Source organism: Gracilinanus agilis, chromosome 4, assembly GCF_016433145.1.
Source record: "Gracilinanus agilis isolate LMUSP501 chromosome 4, AgileGrace, whole genome shotgun sequence".
Classification (NCBI taxonomy): Eukaryota; Metazoa; Chordata; class Mammalia; order Didelphimorphia; family Didelphidae; genus Gracilinanus; species Gracilinanus agilis.
In genome coordinates, this window is record NC_058133.1 from 242,708,682 (window position 1) to 242,728,512 (window position 19,831).

The following is a 19,831-nucleotide window of genomic DNA, read 5'->3' on the forward strand; positions in this document are numbered from 1 at the left end:
CAGGAGAGAGGGGTTGTGCACAGGGGAAGGTAGCATTGGGAGGTTCCGGTTTCATCAGTTGCTGACTAGGCCCGTTTCTGGTACTAGGTTGGTGCCTGCGGATATTTCGGATCCAGTGTCACAGAGGCTGGGTCACTTACCTGGGTGGATGACCTGAGCCTTTAATGGGGCCGAGCTGTTTCTACTGCGAAAGCTTATCTGGGGTCTTTCAAGTCTTATCTTAAACCGGAACGATTTTTTTCCTTTTTTTCTTTCCTTCCTTGTTGAGCCCCTAGGCCATTGGGATTGCCATTTGTGTTTGGCTCACCAATAAGAAAGGATTAGTTTATCTGGATTGTTATTTGTAAGTTTCAGCCTTATTGCTTGTTACCAATCTAAACTGTCCTCTAAAGCTGTGCTTTCTATTGGATCTAAAGTCCAGTAATTTTATAGCTAACCCTTTCTTAAATTTACTTTTGTGTTTAACCTTTTAGTAAATTTCCTTTATCTTAGTATTTACATGAACTTTGTTTTTTCCTTATGCTAATAATTATTTTTAATATATCACTAGGTTTCATTCTACCTAAAGTGCCATTCAAGAGTTCTCTTAAATAAGCAGAAGTGGGTTTGGTCTCCACAGGTCAGACTTTATAGAAAAGCATTCCTTTGGGTGTGAATCATGCCCAGAGAATCAAGAGAAGCCACATCCCTGCCCACTCCAATTCATCCTCCACAGGAGCAAGAAGGACTTCTGATAGTGAAAGTAGAGGAAGAAGATTGCACCTGGATGCAAGGGAACAGCCCTCCCGATATGGAGACATTTAACCAGCGCTTCAGACAATACCAGTACTATGAAGCTTCAGGGCCCCGGGAAGCTCTCAGCCAACTAAGAGTTCTCTGTTGTGAGTGGCTGAGACCGGAGATGCACACAAAGGAACAAATCCTAGAGCTGCTAGTGCTGGAACAGTTCCTGGCCATCTTGCCTGGGCAACTTCAGGCATGGGTGAGAGAACATCATCCAGAAAGTGGGGAGGAGGCTGTGGTTTTGTTGGAGGAATTACAGAGAGACTTTGATGAACAAGGAGAAGAGGTGAGGAGAAAAAAAAAACACTAATCTAGACAATGAAGAAATAGAAGGGAATTAAGGAGGTACCTTGGGAATCACCTAATATTTCTTGAATTGAATTAAGGAAAAAGTTAAGAAAGTGACTGACCATAGAGTTCTTTGCTCCTTGATTCCCATCAGGAAGTTTTTGTTCTCTTAGGTTCTACTTGAGTCCTAGGCTCAAGCAAGCATTTATTTAGTACCTGTTATATTCTGGGCACTGGGGATTTCAAATATAAAAAAAATGAAACAAATCCCTAATCTCAACATTTAAAAAATAAAAACTATTTCATTGTGCCTATCTGGAGAAGACTTTTAACATTTCACTTTCACTGTTCTTATGGGGAAAAGAGTACATTTCCCTTTTTTTCTGTAATAGTTTTTCTTTTTCCCATGCCTCAGGTCACTTTGGGCTTCTGGCTGTTCTCTGGATTTCTCTCTAGAAACTCCTTTTCCTCACTTTAGACACTTCACAGGTTCATATTCTGTGAGTACCCCGGGTGCTACTTTAGGCATGGAACATGATAGAACCTTTTGTCTTAGTATCTTTGGGCAATATTTCCAGTGGCCTTTTTAACATTTAATCCTTTAAAATAAAGTAGCAGCATTCTCCAACCTAAAGCAAATAACCTTGACTTTAAATAATGACTGAGGGAAAATTGCTAAACTTTCTCCTTGCTCTGCTATTTTCTCCCTTTCCACTAAGCTCATTTGGTTCTTTTTACTATTAGCCAAATTCTATTTGAATATTAATAAACTACTCCCAAGGTACTACTTTAGACTAATACTTAACCATCCTGAATAGCTTTGTAACGGGGTCAACATTATCAGTTTATAATGTTTATTGAACTAGATACTATAGGGAGAGAAGACTCTGGATCAGATATTAAATGTCACTAAAGAGGCTACCCTCTAAAGAGAAGCTTAGTATAAAAGGAGCTCTATAAATATAATCAATTGCAGACAAATAAGGAAATCGTTAGGTTACCTAGAGGGAATGGGACTAGTAAAACTTTATGTTAGGCACTATTTCATGGATATTTTATAAACAATGGTTCATAGTCAAAAACTATGGTGATATAAGGGCAAAGAATGCCAGGAGAGCATGTTCCTTTATAAAGGAAAAGAAACTTTTGAGTTATTTGAATTTGCCAGTTAGCTACTTATTGCTATGCACACAGGATGCTCAGCTCAATTTGTATTTTTCTCTACTAGTCTTACTGGTGTCCTTGAAATTTTTTCTTTTTTCCTCTGGTGCTTTATCCTTTATCCTTTCTACTATTTTCTGTGTGTCCTCATCTTTTGGTACTTTTATCCTAATTGACTCACTAGTGTTTCTTTCTTGAGGGACAGAGATGTGGAGCCACTTCATTCTAGGCATGGTGGACAACCTGTCAGATGGAGGAAGGAGAGGGCAGGAACTGATGTTTGTCTAGTTTGGAACAAATTAGTGTGTGTGAAATAAGACTGTGAAGGAAAGTTGAGTCCACATTGAAGGGTCTTGAGAACCATAGGAAAGAATTTGTATTTTATTCTTGAGACATTAGGAAATCCTAGAAAATTTTTGAGCAGGGGAGTGGTGTGATCAACATTGTGTATTAGGAAGATTACTATGATTACTAGTAATGGTGTGAATAATAGATTAGAAAAAGGTGACAGACCAAGTAGGAGGCCATTATAATAAGCTTAGTGAAAGGAAATTAGGGTCCTTGCACTGGGTGGAGAGGAGGGTAGAGATGCAGTAGATAAGTCCTGACCTCTGAAACTGGGAACTTAAGGATGTGAGAAGTAGAGAGGGATCTTTTATTATCAGAGAAAGGGAACTTGGACAGAGGGGCAATTTTTTTTTTTTAATGTTAGTGCCTTTCCTCTGAGAATACCTCTAGTTTATCCTGTATGTATCTTATTAGAACATAGTTGTTTGTATATTGACTTCCCCATTAGACTGTGGACTTCCTAAGGGCAGGGACTGTTTTTTTTCTTTCTTTGTATCTTCAACCCTGCACATGATAGATGATTAATATATATGTATTTACTTAAGTTAACTTTGGGGTTAGATGGCAAATATTTTAGACTTGCAGAATTTGAAGTTATTATTTGAATTAGTTATTTTGGTGGATAAAATTTCAATACAGAAAGTTTCATATTAAAAATTAGTTTTCAGATTAGTTTCAGGTAGAAGTTGCATTTTGAGATGCTGGATTTGGAAGCATGGGAATGAAATGTAATTGCCAAAGGAGAGAGGATATGGAGAGAGAAAAGAGAGCCAAGAACAGATCCTTGAGGGACAGAAAAACTGTGAAAGAGCAGTCAGAGGGATAAGAGAAATAAATCAACATATCACAGAAGCTAGAGAACATTAAGAATGCGGTTGGAGGTATCAAATCATACAGAAAGATCAAATAAGATGAGGACTAGGAAAAGACAATTGAATTTATTCATTAGATTACTGGTATCTTTGGAGAATAGATTTTAGTGGGTAGTGTAGACTGAAATCAGATTGGGCAGAACTGAAGTAGTGAGTAGAAATTAAAGAGGCAAATTTAGGTTTAAGGTAGAGAAAAACATGCTATGTTAATTAGAGCTATTCAAAAGTGAAAGTAGTTGCTTTGGGAAGATCCTCAAGGTCTTTTGACATAGGCCGCGTATTTTGTAGAGGTGATTTCTGTTCAAACATGGCTTGGATTAGATGGTTTCTGAGGTCTCTTTTGACACTAAGGGTTTGAAATTATAAGTAGGAAAACTTCTAGTTTGGTATGTGTCCTTGTAGAAGGAATGGTTGGAAAATAGCAAAAATGTGGACTTGGAATCAGAGAATGTTAAAACTGCAAAGGACCTTAGAGAAAATCTGATCCAAAGTATGAATTTTTATTAGAAAGCATTTTGTTTCTTCTACTTCTCCTCTTCTTCCTACAAGTGAAAAAAATAAACAGGAAAAGCAAAACTTTTTTTTTTTTTTTAAACCCTTACCTTCCATCTAGGAGTCAATACTGTGTATTGGCTCCAAGGCAGAAGAGTGGTAAGGGCTAGGCAATGGGGGTTAAGTGACTTGCCCAGGGTCACACAGCTAGGAAGTGTCTGAGGCCAGATTTGAATCTAGGACCTCCCATCTCTAGGCCTGGCTCTCAATCTACTGGGCTACCAGCTGCCATTTAAACAAGTATTCATAATCAAATAAAACATTCCCACATTAGTCACATCTAGAACTGCGAGTCATATCCACTTTTCATTCAGGAAAAAAGCAATGAGTTTCTTCATCATTTTTCTGGAATCATGATTGTTCATTGCATTAATGATCTTTCAGAGTTACTTGTTTTTACTTTGTGTTCTGTTCTCAGTTTATTTTGTAGCAGTTTATATAAATATTTTCAAGTTTCTTTAAAACTATTCCTTTTGTCATATGGCACATTCTATTACATTTATGTACCATTGAATAGCTTTTCCTCAATTGATGCACACTTTCTTAGTTTACAGTTCTTTTCCACTATAAAAAGAACTGTATATATATATATGTATATATATATATATATATTTTATATAATGGATCCTTTTTCACTTCTTTTGATTTATTTGGGGCTATTGACTGAGTAGTATCACTAACTCAGAAGGTAAGCCCTTGATCATTATTTCAAATAATTGTTCCACCTACAGAACATTTGTATGTGTGTCTCCCCTCTCTCACCCCACCCCATTCCTTCCAATATTTGTCGTTTTCCCTTTTTTAGTCTTTACCAATCTGATGGGGGTTAGGTAGAATTCAGTGCATTATTTGGAACATTTTCTCATATAGTTGTTGATAGCTTGGATTTCTCCCTTTGAAAATCATGTTTTTATTCTTCATTTATCAATTGAAGTAAATTCCTTTGTTTTATTTTATTTCTATATATTTATTTAATTTTTTAGAAAAATTTTCCATGTCTAGATGATTCATGTTTTTACTTTCCCCTTCACCTCCCCTTTACAACCCCCCCCCCCATAGCTAACATGCATTTCCACTGGTTTTAACATGTGTCATCAATCAAGACTTATTTCCATACTATTGATAGTTGCATTGTTTGTTTCCATTTTGCATTGTCATTTGGAGTCTACATCCCCAGACATGTCCTCATCAAACCATGTGATCAAGCAGTTGTTTTTCTTCTGTGTTTCCTCTGAATGTGGGTAGCGTTCTTTTCCATAGGTCCCTCAGAATTGTTCTGGGTCATTGCATTGTTGCTAGTACAGAAGTCCGTTACATTTGATTTTACCACAGTGTATAATGTTCTTCTGGCTCTGCTCCTTTCACTCTGCATCAATTCCTGGAGGTCATTCCAGTTCACATGGAATTCCTCCAGTTTATTATTTCTTTGAGCACTATTGTGTATTCCATCACCAGCATATACCACAATTTGTTCAGCCATTCCCCAATTGAAGTGCATACCCTCATTTCCAGTTTTTTGCCACCACAAAAAGCTATACATATTTTTGTACAAATCTTTTTATCTATGATCTCTTTGGGGTAATTCCTTTGTTTTAGAAACTTGATGTTTGAAAGATTGTATTTCCCAGTTACTTTATTATCTAATTTTAACTATCTTGTGCAAAAAACTTTTCAATTTTATGTAATCAAAATTATCCCTCTTATCTTTGTGATCTTCCGAGGTTTGATTTTGAACTCTTCCTCCATTTATTTCATTTCTCCTTTCTTCTTTCATTTCTTCCTTATCTTCTCTAATTTGTTTATAATGTGACATTGTATCCATTTGGATCTAATCTTCACATATGATGTGAGGTACTGGTCTAAATTTTAATTTCTTCATGTTTAATTGTTTTAGTCATATCTGACTCTTCATAACCCTATTTGAGATTTTCTTGGCAAAGATAACTGGAGTGGTTTGCCATTTATTCTCCACATCATTTTACAGATGAGGAAATTGAGGCAAACAAGGTTAAGTGACTTGCCTTAATCACACAGCTAGTAAGTATCTGAGGTCAGATTTGAATTTAGATCTTTCTGACTCCAGGTTCAGTACTCTATCTACTGTGCCACCAAGCTGCCCCCAAACCTAATTTCTGCTAGAATTCAGTTTTCCCAAGCAGTTTTTGTTGTTCCTAGGTGCCAGGGGTATTAGAAACTTCCTTATTCAATAGATGATAAAGTTGAGGTTTAGCAATGTAAATAACATGTTCAAGGTGACAGAATTTACAGTACCTTATTGCCTTAGACCCAAAGGTCTTCCAGGCCAAAATGAGAACCAAGAAAAAAAGATGATTATAAAACTATTAGAATTGACTTTTCTTATTAATCTCCATCTCCCATCTGTCTCATGTTTTGCCTTCCTACCTGTGAAACAATAATATTTTAGGTGTTTTTTTTTTAATTTTCTGTTTACTATAAAGATTTCCTGAGGTTTTCTTTTTTCTCCAATTTTTTATTTTTCCCAAGTATATGTGATAATTTTTAACACTTATATGTTTTCCAAAATTTTGAGTTCCAAATTCTTTTTCTTCTCTCCTGATATTAAGCAATTCAATCTAGGTTATAAAATAAAATAAAATAAAAGTTACAGTCATGCCAGACATATTTCTACCTTGGTCATATTGAGGAAGAAGATTCATAAGACAAAATAAAAAACCATAAAGAAAACAGTGTGCTTCAATCCATATTCAAACTCCATCATCTTTTTCTTTGGAGATGGGCAGCATTTTTCAAGAATCCTTTGGAATTGACTTGGATCATTGTATTGCTGAGAATAGCTAAGCCATTTATAGTTGATCATTTTGCACAACTTCTGGTTCTATTCACTTTACTTTGTATCAGTTCATGTAAGTGTTTACAGATTTTTCTACAATCCTCCTGCTCGTCATTTCATACAGCACAAGAGTATTGCATTATAATGATATACCACAACTTGTTCCATCATTCTCCAATTGATGAATATCCCCTCAATTTCTAGTTCTTTGCCACCACAAAAAGAGCTGCTATAAATATTTTCACAAAAATATTTATAAAATTTATAAAAATACTCATAGCAGCTCTTTTTGTGGTGTGCTGTATCAAATGAAATGAAATTTTATAGTCATTTAGGGGCATAGTTCCATATTGCTTTCCAGAATGATTGGATCAGTTCACAATTCTACCAATAGTGCATTAATGTCCTGATTTTTCCACATCCCCTTCAACATTTATCATTTTTTTTCTGTCATATTAACCAGTCTGATAAGTGTAAGATGGTAGCTCAGAGTTGTTTTAATTTGCATTTCCCTATTTGTCTTGGGAAATGAGTTGTATTCTTATAAATTTGACTCAAATTCTTGACATATTTGAGAAATGAAACCTTTATTAGAGAAACTTATAAAAAAATATTTCCCAGCTTTTTGCTTTTCTTCCAATCTTGGTTGCACTGGTTTTGTTTTTGCAAAACCTTTTAAGTTTAATATAATCAAAATTATTTATTTTATATCTCATAATGTTTTCTATTTCTTGTTTGGTCATAAATTCTTCTCTCATCCATAAATATGACAGTTAAACTATAGCATGCTCCCCTTATTTGTTTATGGTATCACCCTCTTCTTGGTATACAGTTTGAGATGTTGGTCTATACCTAGTTTCTGTCATACTGTTTGCCATTTTTTTCAGCAGTTCTGTCAGATAATGAGTTCTTGTCCTAAAAGCTGGGATATTAGGCTTATCAAACACTAGATTATTATGATCATTTACTACTGTGTATTGTGTACCTAATCTATTCCGTTGTTATTTCTTAGCCAGTAGCAGATTATTTTGATGAGTACTGCTTTATAATAAAATTTGAGATCTGCTACAGCTAGACCATATTCTTTCAATTTTTTTCATTAATTCCCTTGATATTTTTGGTATTTTGTTCTTATGAATGAAATTTTGTAATTATTTTTTTCTAGCTCTATAATATAATTTTTTTAGACATTTGATTGGTATGTCATTGAATAAGCAAATTAACTTAGATAGAATTGTCATTTTTATTATATATGCTTGGTCTGTCCATAAGCAATTAATATTTTCCCAGTTGTTTAGATCTAACATTATTTGTGTGAAAAATGTTTTGTAATTGTGTTCATATAGTTGCTGGGTTTATCTTGGCAGATAGGTCCCTAGGTATTTTATATTGTCTAGGGTTATTTTAAATGAAATTTCTTTTTTCCAACTCTTGCTGCTTGATTTTGTTGGTAATATATAGAAAAACTGATGACTTATACAGGTTTATTTTGTATCCTACAACTTTGCTAAAGTTAATTATTTCAGCTAGTTTTTTTGTTGATTAAGTATACTGTCATATTGTCTGCAAAGAGTGGTAGTTTAGTTTCCTCATTGCATACTTTAATTCCTTAAATTTCTTTTTCTTATTGCTATAACAATACTAGCATTTTTTGTGTAAGATTGAATAATAGCGTTTCATTCTTTATCTTAATAGGAAGACTTCTAGCTTATTCCCATGACACATAATGTTTGCCAATGGTATTAGATCAGTGGTTCCCAAACTTTTTTGGCCTACTGCCCCCTTTCCAGAAAAAATATTATTTAGTGCCCCTGGAAATTAATTTTTAAAAAATTTTAATAGCAATTAATAGGAAAGATAAATGCACCTGTGGCCATCACCACTCCCCTGGATCGATGCAGCACCCACCAGGGGATGGTGGTGCCCACTTTGGGAATCACTGTATTAGATAGATACCACTTATTATTTTAAGGAAAGCTCCATTTATTTCTATGCTCTCTAGTGTTTTTTTTTTTTAACTCTAAACCCCCAACTTCTGTGCACTGACTTATAGGTGGAAGATTGACAAGGGTAGGCAATGGGGGTCAAGTGACTTGCCCAGGGTCACACAGCTGGGAAGTGTCTGAGGCCGGATTTGAACCTAGGACCTCCTGTCTCTAGGCCTGGCTCTCAATCCACTGAGCTACCCAGCTGCCCCCTCTCTAGTGTTTTTAATAGGAATAGGTGTTGAATTTTTTTAAAAGCGTTTTGGAATTTCTTAGTATTCCCACTATACCCTGTTTATATCATGCTTTTTTGTTGTCCCTAGGTTGCTGCCTATCCAGAAGTACCCCTTCAGGAAATGATGCCGCAGAGAATGGTACAGGAGTCCCTGAATATCCAGTTCCAACCCATGGACATCCAGCCTGAGAGTGGTCCCCAGAAACTTCTTTCCTTGGAGGCAAATGGTAAGGGAACAGCACTGTTCATTGATGGTCATGGGAAAATCTCTGTAGAATGGCAAGTGGGAGTGTTGGCCATAACAAGGAAAAAAGAACTCTGTGAAGGAAAGTAAACTCACCTAGTAGAGTGGGAACTTAAGGACTAAGATTGGAGGGCAGATCAAAGAAATGTAATTCAACTCAACAGTTCTATATGCACTGGGAATATGAAGATGAAATAAGATATAGTTCCTGTTTCAATAATAATTTAGGTCATTAGAAGGGATAAGATATATACACAAATAATTATATTAATACAAAGCAGAATGTGCTAAATGTGATGGAGAGGTACAGACAAAATATAGTGAAAAACATGGGAAAAAATTCCTTATGCTAGGGTAATATGGGAAGGAGTGGCACCTGTGATGGGTGATCTTTGAAAGGAAGAAGTTTCAGAAGATGGGCCTGTTCTATTCCTAAAAGGGTGACAGTAGAATCATAGAGACAAAAAAGAGGAGGATGAATAGTTTATTTTGCTTGGAATGTGGTTCAGTAAATAGTTAATTCTCATAGGTGCAAAGCATTGGATTATGTATTGGGAATACAAAGACAAAAATGAAACACTCTTCACTTAAGGAATTTTCATTCTATTGAAATATACAAGAAGAAGAGTTATTTGAAATTAGTGATGAGAAACCAGATTGATAACAACAGCAATAAAAATAAATGAACAAACAAACAATAGCTTATGTTTATTTAGCACCTACGATGTGCCAGGCATTGTACTGAGGACTTTTTAAGTATTATCTCATTTGGTTCTCATAAATCTCTGGGGGGATAGTTGTCATTATTATCCCCATTTTGCAGATGAGGAAACTGGCAAACAGGTTAAATGACTTGCCCCAAGTCATACAGCTAGTAAGTATCTGAGTTGGAATTTGAACTCTGTCTCTTCCCGATGCCATACTCAGTGCTTTATGCATTGTGCCACCTACCTGCCTTGTAGAGAGCCAAGAAACCAAGATAAAGAAAATATCAATCAGGAGTAATGGAGTCATTGGTATCATGATAGTTTATTAGGATAGATTAAAGAAAAAACTGAAATTAGGAAAACCAGGTATATTGTAATAGTACAGGTGAGAGGTGATAAAAGGCTTGAATTAGGGTTCAGTAAAAGCAAACAGAAAGGGATGGATAATGAGAATGTGCAGAATTTGGCAACTTATTGAATGAAGGAGGGAGAAGGGAAGACTACAAGTTCAGATTGAGGATCTAGCTGACCTAGACAGGCAAGGACCAGAGATCCTACAGGTGCATCTCTTTTATCCTTTTTTGTAGTTAAAAGAATTTCTGATAGTGATACTGTGACTAGAAAATAAAAGCTACACAAAATCCCTTTTCCAATGTGCATCTGTAACGTTTTGCTGCTATTTATAGAGCCCACAACTGTTTGTAAATATCTCTTAGACTGCTTCCTAAAAACCTATGTTCAAAAAGAATCCTCTTTTACTTGAGTGTAGCATGTCTGGCTGATTCTACTATTTCCTGTAAACTAATTATCATACGAGGTTCTTTGAATCTGTGCTTCAAAATATTTTTCTGTTTTTGTTGTCTCACTTCATCCTGACATACCAATTTTCTAAAATCAAATTATGGAAAGAAAGTGAATAATTAGTGACCTAATAATAATAATTTATTATCTATAAAACTATTAAAACTATTATGAAGTTAGTCTACACATTTTTGTTCCTTTTATATTTTCTTTTCTTTATACCTACCTCTTTGATTCTTAGCTGTCTCTCCAAGCCCCTTAGGATTTCCTCAACCCCATTCCTTTCATCTCCCTGTTAAGTCTTCCCATCCCCCATTTCCCCTTTTCCTTGAAGGGAGCCTTCATTATACTGGATACCACTTATGTTCAGATCCTTAATGCCTTTTAATAGTAATTTGACAGTCATACCAATTTTTATATTTTTTAGATTTGCTTTCCTTTTTTTTTTGCTTTGATATTCAGATCCCTGGATTGAAGATCAGTTCTTACTGCTACTTTTATAGTCATCTTTTTTTCAATCACATTAATTCCTTTCATTCAAGACTTCTTTTGACCCCTTGACCTTATTCCTGGTGTCTGGTCTCTTTCCTATTTTCAGTCAGTCTCTTGTCCATTCTGCCTTTAGGCTGTGAACAGAAAGCGATTTTTATGTAACAGGCAGGCGGTAAGATTTAAAGAACCAAATAAGTGTTTGTTCTAGGGAAATGAGGAAGGATATCTCAACATGTTCAGAGTAACCCACAGGTGGATGTTGGAAAAGCTTGGGAGCGTGCAAGAAAATAGACAAAGAACTCCAACAAAAGTGGTATCAAAGGATTGAATATACAGCCACATTTATAGGAATTCAGAAATAGGAGAGATTAATGTAGCCTAGGATACTGGGAGAAAGCATCATGGAAAACTTGAGCTGGATCTTGATTGAAGTATAGGCTTTATAGTATCAGAGATTTGGAGGGCATTCCAAAAATAGAAACCTGATGATCAAAAGTGCAAAGAACAATCAGCACAGTGTGCAAAGAGAACAGAAATGCTTGTCTGAAGCAGTGTCCATGTTGGGGGAAAATGGGGAATGAGGTTAGTTAGGGAGAGTGTGGGGCCAATTATCCTAGATAATGAAATTTAATTTAATTTGGATTTGTTACAATAGGCAGTGAGGTTCCATTGTAGATTCTTGAACAGGGGAATAATGTGGTGAGGGAACATGAGTGAACATTGAAAGTAGGGCAAAACAATTCTCTCTCACAACTCCTTTTCTCCTCCTTCAGCTCTGCCTGCTTCCCAGATTCCAGCTATTCCTCAGAAGGGAAATCTTAGAGACCAGCAGATGGCAGCTGCATTTCACATGACTGGGGCCCAAGTGAGCTATCGTCCTTTCTCTGCCTTCATTGAAACCCTGTGGCTACTCCCTGATTGTGGCCTTGTATGATCCCCTCATCCTGGAGTTTCTTTAGGAGCCCTCAGTTAGGAAACTCTAAATACTTTTCTCAGAAACTAGGTCTATCTTGGATTGATCCTTAGTTCCCTATGTATTTTCAACTCTGCTTTCCTTCTCTCTACTTAATACCTACTCACCCTTTTTAGGGAGGCATATATAATCATAGAGATATTAAAGCTGGAAGAAATTAAAAGATCATATTGTCTAACAACTTTATTTGACAGATGAAGATATTGAGATTTGTAGTGGCTAAGTGACTTGTCCAAGGTCACACAATTAGCTAGTGGCCAGAACCAAGACTAGAGTCAAGATTTCCTAACTCCTAGTTCAGTATTCCTTTTATGTAATATCATACTGCGTATTTCCTCTCACTTCATTCTGCTTTGATGTTTTGATGCTCTGCTGTCCCTTATTTAAAAGCAGAGCACAGGGAACAGGAACTGAGTAGGGATCTCATGTTTCAGACATTGGTGAAAATTGAGGATGTGGCCGATGTGGCTGTATCTTTTATCCTGGAAGAATGGGGGCATTTGGAGGAGACTCAGAAGGACCATTCTAGGAATGACAGACAGGAGAATTATGAGACCATTACCTCAGTGGGTAAGAACTGTTTTCTTTTTATGGATTAGAATCAATTAGTTTTGTTACCTTGTGTAGAACATTTATATCACAGTATGTGTGTATATGTATAGGTATATACATATATGTAATTATGTATATGTGTACACATATTTTCACATTCTCACTGTTATAACTTCAATTTTTAAAATTATGAACTTGAAGGTCTTAAGAAACACAAACATTTCCATTTTCAAAGAAGGCTAGTAAAAGAGGATTGGAAATCATGAATCTGTTATATATGAATGATTTTTAAAAACACTTATTAAATTTAATATGCTAGTACAAACATTACTCTTTTTATCTGTTACCTTGTAAACTTCCTTCATTGTTTTTGTACATTTAAAAAATGTTTCACTGTTGGGCATGGAAGGGGAGCATTTCTCCTGCTCCATTACAAAAAAAAGCTCTTCTTTCTAATAGATAAGTTTAATTAAGAAAAACATTTGGGTTGAATATGTCTGAAAATGTCTGACTCATTCTGCACCAGGGAATGGGGAACATGCTTTTTTATCAGTCTTCTAGAGTCCTGAATGGTTGATTACTATCAGTGTTCTTAAGTCTTTCAAAGTTCTTTTCCTTTATGCTCTTGTGGTCAACACATAAATAGTTCTCTAGTTTTTGCTCACTTCAGGCTGCATTAATTCATAGAATTCTTCCAAGGTTTCTCTGAACCCATGCTTTTTGTTATTTTTTACAGCATAGTAATATTCAATTTCATTTAAGTAGCATAATTTATTTGACCATTTCTAAGTGGTTCTCTACTTTGTTTAGTTCTTTGCTTTCACAAAAATATTTTTGTACAAAATAAATTTGTAGGGTTCTTTTTGTCTTTATTTGATCTCTTTGGCATATATCACTAGTAATGTTATAATTGGGTCAGAAAGTATGATTTAGTGACTTAGGGTATAGTTTTAAATGCATGCATTCAAGTACTTGTCCTTTACTAGCTCCTCCAATAATTGTCATTTTTCCATTTGGTCATTTTTGTCAATCTGATGGGTATGAGGTAGAGGGATTTTAGTACGCATTTTTTCTTATTAGCAATTCAGAGCATCTTTTCTTATGGCTATTAATAACTTGCCTTTTTTTTAATATGACCATTTTATTTGTTATCTGAGAAAGACTTTTTTCTAAATATATTTGTATCTAATCAGTACACATGCACATATATATCTAATCAGTACACACACATATATAGATATAAATATAGATATAGATATATAGTTTGGATATCAGGCATTTTTCAATGCAAATATTTTTCCCATTTAACTGTTTCCCTTCTAAAATTCTAAATGTTTTGCCTTTTGTTTTGTGCTAAAACTTGTCAGTCTTAGGCAATAAAACTTGTCTGTTTTTGTCTCTTATGGTCCTTTCTATTCCATCTTGAATCAAGAACTCTTTCTTACTCATAGTTGTGAATCGTGTCTCTTTCCATTCTCCTTTAATTTTTGTTATGACTTTTTATAGGTCATCTGCCTCATTGAAGCTTATTTTTGGTATATTTTGTGAGTTGTTGATCTAAATTCAATTTGTCCCATTCTGCTTCCCAATTTTCCCAGCAGTTCTTTACTGATTCTAATAGGAAAAGATGTTTGTATTTTGTCAAAAGTTTTTTCTGCATCTGTTGAGATAATCATTTGATTTCTTTTGGTTTTGTTCTTGATTCAAAATTGTTTTGATTTCCATTTCTCTTGTTAGTGATTTAGATATAGTTGATATTTATTTGCAGTTCTTTTGATAACTGTTCGTTCATATCCCTTGACATTTTACAGAAAAAAATTAAGACCATTTGCCATGAGTTCTCTCTTCGCCCCTCTTCTCCAGCTCTTATCATTCAGATGTCTTTGTCACTATGTTCTTTACTCCTGTCTCACATGGTGAGGTGGTCTTACTCTTTACTGTGAAAGAGAATTCTTTACTCTATTGTCTATCCTGAGTTAACACTAACTTAAGTACCTCACTAGATTGTGAAGACAGGATTAATTCTCCTTTGTCCACCTTTTGATTGAATCAATCCAAATTTGAACTAGGTGGAGGAGCTTGAAAACCACTTAGTGAATTCACACCTTCAGAAACTCAATCAGCTAGGATGAGTATTCTCCTCTCCAGAAGATGAATTTTAGAAAATTCACACCCTTAAATGAGAACTTAACTTTCAGAAAGTGAGAACTTAAACTTCAGAAGGTGAGAAATTGATCCCACAGACATTGCCCCCCCTGGGCCCAGTGCTTGACAGTTTGTAAACTGTGATTTGCCCCTATGAAGAGGGGAAGGGACAAGGAGCCACCATAAAAGCTACAAAATCCTTTGGCTTGAATCAGATTGTCTTTGAGAACATAGTCTGAAGAGAATATCTTTTGGAGATGGTCTTTGAAGGAGCTTCTCTGGAAACTGGGGCTTGGATCGTGGGCTTGGAGCTCAGCTTCAACTTAGACTCTGACTCCTGGACTACTTCATTGAGTGAATGAAAAGGGCTGACTCCTTTCCTAGTTTCCGGAGAGACTAGTTTCCATCTTGGAGGAGGCCATGGTGGTTATTCACCACCAGCCCTCCTGGCTGAGGAGTAGTATAGGTATTTTCTCTAACCTCTTTCACATTTCTCTACTTTATTGTTTCCCCTCTCTTTTGTAAATAAATTACTGACTGGAGTTATGATAAATATTGGTGACCACATAATTTCATAAAATTATTGTCCAACCATTAATTTTCACCTTTACATTACCAAGGGTAATCATTCCATTCCATCCTCTCCAGCTGTTTGCCCCTTCTGTCATCTCTGCTCCATCATTTATTTTCAATTTCTTCCGGTCTATTGGTTCATTCCATACTATCTACAAAACATGCCTATGACTCTTCCATCTGAAAACAAACAAAAATACAACCCTACTTGATCCTTTCATCCTGTCTAGTGGCTTCACTTTCTCCATTGTCACTCGTTTTAGCCTCTTCCAATCTTATCATTTCAATGATATCATTTCTGTGAAACTGTTCTAAATCCGCCAGTCACCTCTTAGTTACCAAATCCAATAACCTTTTTTCAATCCTCATTCTTTTTAACTTATAGCCTTTAACATGGCAGATCACCTTTTTTCTCTTTAATATTCTCTTCTTTCTAGGTTTTTGGGACACCACTCTCCTGATTCTGACCACTCCTTCTCATTCTCCTTTGTTGGATCCTCCTACAGATTATGCCCTCTAATTGGAGGTGTTCATCTACTCTTTTCTCTCTATATACTACTTCACTTGGTGATCTCATTAGCTCCTACAAATTTAAATACCATCTCTATGCTGTAGATTCTTGGATCTACCTGTCCTGTCCCCACTGACCTCCAGTATCACATTTCTAATTGTCTTTCATACATCTCAAACATGATGTCCTATAGACATCTTAAATTCAACATGCCCAAAACAAGAACTTATTTCTTTCTCCCTGAATCCTACTCCTCCCTTTCCTCTTACTGTAAATGGCAATACTCATCTCCTAGTCCTTCAGGTTCACAATCTAGGACCCTATTCCATAACCTTTGACCCCCTCACTATCTTCCCCCAAACCTGATAGATCCAATTTCTTGCAAAGGCCTATTGATTTCACCTTTACAACATCTCTTTAATATATTTCCTTCTCCACTCTCTGATATTGCCATCATCACCTTGTGGCTGAGCTATTGAAATAACCTGCTGGTGGGTCTGCCTGCCTCTGGTCTCTTCCCACTCCAATCTATCCTCCATTCAGTCACCAAAATGATTTTCCTAAAGTTCAGGTCCAACCATGTCACTCCCTATTTAATAAACTCCAGTGACTCCTTGTTGTCTCTAAATAGATATAAAGTGCTGTTTGACATTCAAAGTCCTTCATTACCTAGCCCCCTCCTACCTTTCTAATCTTTTAACATTTTACTCTCTATCAGGTATTCAAGTGACATTGGCTTTCTGGCTGTTTAGCAAACAAGACACTCAATCTTAAGGGTTTAGGCATTTTCTCGGCCTGGCTATTATGCCTGGTATGCTCTTCTTCCTCAACTCTGCTTTACTGATTTCAATGGCTTCCGTTAAGTCCCTATTAAAATCCCATCTTTTGCAGGAAGCCTTTCCCAACTTGCCCTCTTAATTCTAGTCCCTTCTCTATATTATTTATTTTTTATTCTGTTAATGTAGCTTGTTTGTCTCCTCTATTAGGTTGTAATAGCTGGGACTATCTTTTGCCACATTTTGTACACTTAGGGTTTATTGTAGTGATTGGCAAACAGCAAGTGCTTGATAAATGTTTATTGATTGAGCACTTATTTATTGGAATGGCTTTAGATTTTACATAAATGTAACATACACATGATGTTAGTTGTCTGAATACTTGAATACCAAACCCTTATCTAAGAAATTTGGCACAAATTTTATTCCTAAACAGACAGCTTCCTATCTGATCCTATATGTCTTAATTTTTTTGAAAAAAGCTTTTCACTTTCATGTAGTTACTTTTTTGTCTTTTGTAAATTGCTGTTATCACTTGTCTAAGAATCCATCGCCTGCCAATATTTCTGTAAGGCTTATTTTTTAAAAAATAATTTATTTTCCCGTTTATTGTATTTGAAAGTCTTTCTTCTGATCATTTGCAGAGCTTATTGTTTCTGAATTGGATGATTAAATTTAGCTTCTCTGTTTCTTAGCATTTGCAGCTTTGTTTTTCCTAGAGGTAATCTGTGAATTCTTCAGCTGGCATTTCACGTTCAGAAATTTTGAGAAGTTCTTTTATTATTTCCTTCTGGTAGACCTATGATGCTTAGATTATCCCTAAGCATCCTGCCTTTGAGCTCAGTATTGTTTTGTTTTTTTTTTTAAATTTTCTTTTACATTTTTTTTTAAACCCTTAACTTCTGTATATTGGCTCTTTGGTGGAAGAGTGGTAAGGGTGGGCAATGGGGATCAAGTGACTTGCCCAGGGTCACACAGCTGGGAAGTGTCTGAGGTCAGATTTGAACCTAGGACCTCCTGTCTCTAGGCCTGACTCTCAATCCACTGAGCTACCCAGCTGCCCCTCAGTATTGTTTTGCTTGCATAGTGAGAGTATTTTCTTTTAATGTTATTTTTTCTTCTACATTATTTTTAATTTCTGTATATCTGTATTCTCAATCTGTTTTTCTCTTTTGTTTCTTTGATGAGACTGAACATTATAGATTCTAATTTTTCTATTCTTGTAACATTATCTTTGCAGTGCAGAACATAACTTTTGTTCTTGTAATTCTCATTTTTCTTTAAAACCACTCAAGAACAGCTCATTCTGGTTTCATATTCTCACATTGATAAGGGTGTTCTTTCTTATCAAGTGTTGGGTCATTTTCCTTCATTTTATAGTATTTATTCATAGAGACTTAAACACTTTTATAGATCTAGAAGCCACATTTCCTTCTGTTGTTAATATTTTCTATGTTGATATAGGTCTTTGAATTTTGTTCTTTCTTAGATCTTTAGTAATTTCAGACTTTTTTTTTTTCCACCTGATTTCCCACTTTCTTATTTTGTCTCCTGTGATAGTGATTTTCTTGGGGGCTGAAATAAACCTCCTCCCATATTGGGCAATTCATGGTTCACTAGCCTAGATCTCTGCCCCCAGTGATTTTTGGGAGGTTAGAACTGGCCATAGCTAGATTGACTTGACCATCTTCCTCTTATTTCATAGTTCATTGGCTTGGCACTGACAACCTAGATCGTTGCCAGACTGGTGCTGGTACTGGTGTTATAAGATTGTCTGCCCTGGCACTAGAGATTTATAGTGCCGGTGTTGTAGAGTTGTAGAGTTATGCCTCTTACCATATTTTTGCTTCTGAAGGACTGGGGCTACTCAGTCTTTTGCAGCCTGGGCAGATTTCTACAACCTGGAGCCAGTGTCTGTATGTCACTAGAAAAAGGGAGAAGACCAGGGTGTAAGGGTGAATTTTGTTGTAAGCTGTTATATTGTCTTTGGGTCTACTAGTACAGACTCTTGTAGTGTGGGAGGTAGGGGGAGGGGTGCCGAGTGAGTTCAGGGTTAGTGAATAATCAGTTCATGGGTTTTTATATTTTTATTAACCTTCTTTTGGATTCTGGGTATCTTAAAAGACCACAGAGACAGCTGAAGTTGCATTATCTTTGGTGCATAATTTCTGTTTGGGAGATGTTTGAGACATTGGTAGAGAGCAAAGAAAATGTCTGGTCCTCCATCTTGTTACTCATATGATCTGAGAGTCTTACTCTCTTCTTTTTGATCAGGTTGGCTAAAGTTTCTTTTGTCTGTATTTATCATTTCAATAATCTTTCATGATTTCCAGTTCATCTATTTTCCCTCTAGTTTTCAATAACTCCTCTTTTGAACTTATTTTGGGTTTATTGTTTGCTTTCTAATGTTTTATAGTTCATATTATGTTCATGAATCCCTTCCTTTTCTATTCTATTAATGTAAGTTCTTTGAAATAAAATTTTTCCTCTGAAGACTGCTCTAGTTGCATCCCAGAAATTTTTGCATGCTTTTCATCACTATAATTTTCTTTAATGTAATTGTTGATGGCTTATATGGTTTATTCTACTCTTTACTTAGAATTTCATTGTTATCTCTATTTGAGTCTATATTTTTTGTGCTTCCTGATCTTATTGCTATTTTTATTGCATTGTCTGAAAAGTATTTTTACAGTTGTTGCCTTTTTACATTTCTTAGCAATATATCTTTGTCCTTTATATATAATCAGTTTTTATAAAAATTCCATGTGGTGCTGCTATATTATTAAATGTAAATATTATGTATCTACATACACACAGACATATATATATGTATATATATATATATACATATATATACATATATATATATATTTGTTTACTTAGCCAGTTCTAGTTTAAAAGATGCCATAATTCTTTTAGCTGTAGTTTCTTCAGTAATTTGTTTTCCTTTTGATTTATATACAGTTGTGTCCCAGAATCCACTGCTGATTCACTTATCTGTAGTTAACCACAAAAAAAAAA

The 19,831-nt window shown here is 35.4% G+C and overlaps 1 protein-coding gene across 1 annotated transcript in view; it reads left to right on the forward strand.

Moving 5' to 3' along the window:
- Positions 1 to 487: 487 nt before the first annotated feature.
- Positions 488 to 19,831, forward strand: part of ZKSCAN5 (zinc finger with KRAB and SCAN domains 5) — a 35,419-nt gene continuing 16,075 nt past the window's right edge. The window contains exons 1-4 of the mRNA XM_044677153.1: positions 488 to 1,069; positions 9,125 to 9,263; positions 12,054 to 12,145; positions 12,688 to 12,823. Coding sequence (XP_044533088.1) covers positions 659 to 1,069; positions 9,125 to 9,263; positions 12,054 to 12,145; positions 12,688 to 12,823 — 778 coding nt within the window. The 5' untranslated portion in view covers positions 488 to 658. The remainder of the gene's footprint in view (positions 1,070 to 9,124; positions 9,264 to 12,053; positions 12,146 to 12,687; positions 12,824 to 19,831) is intronic.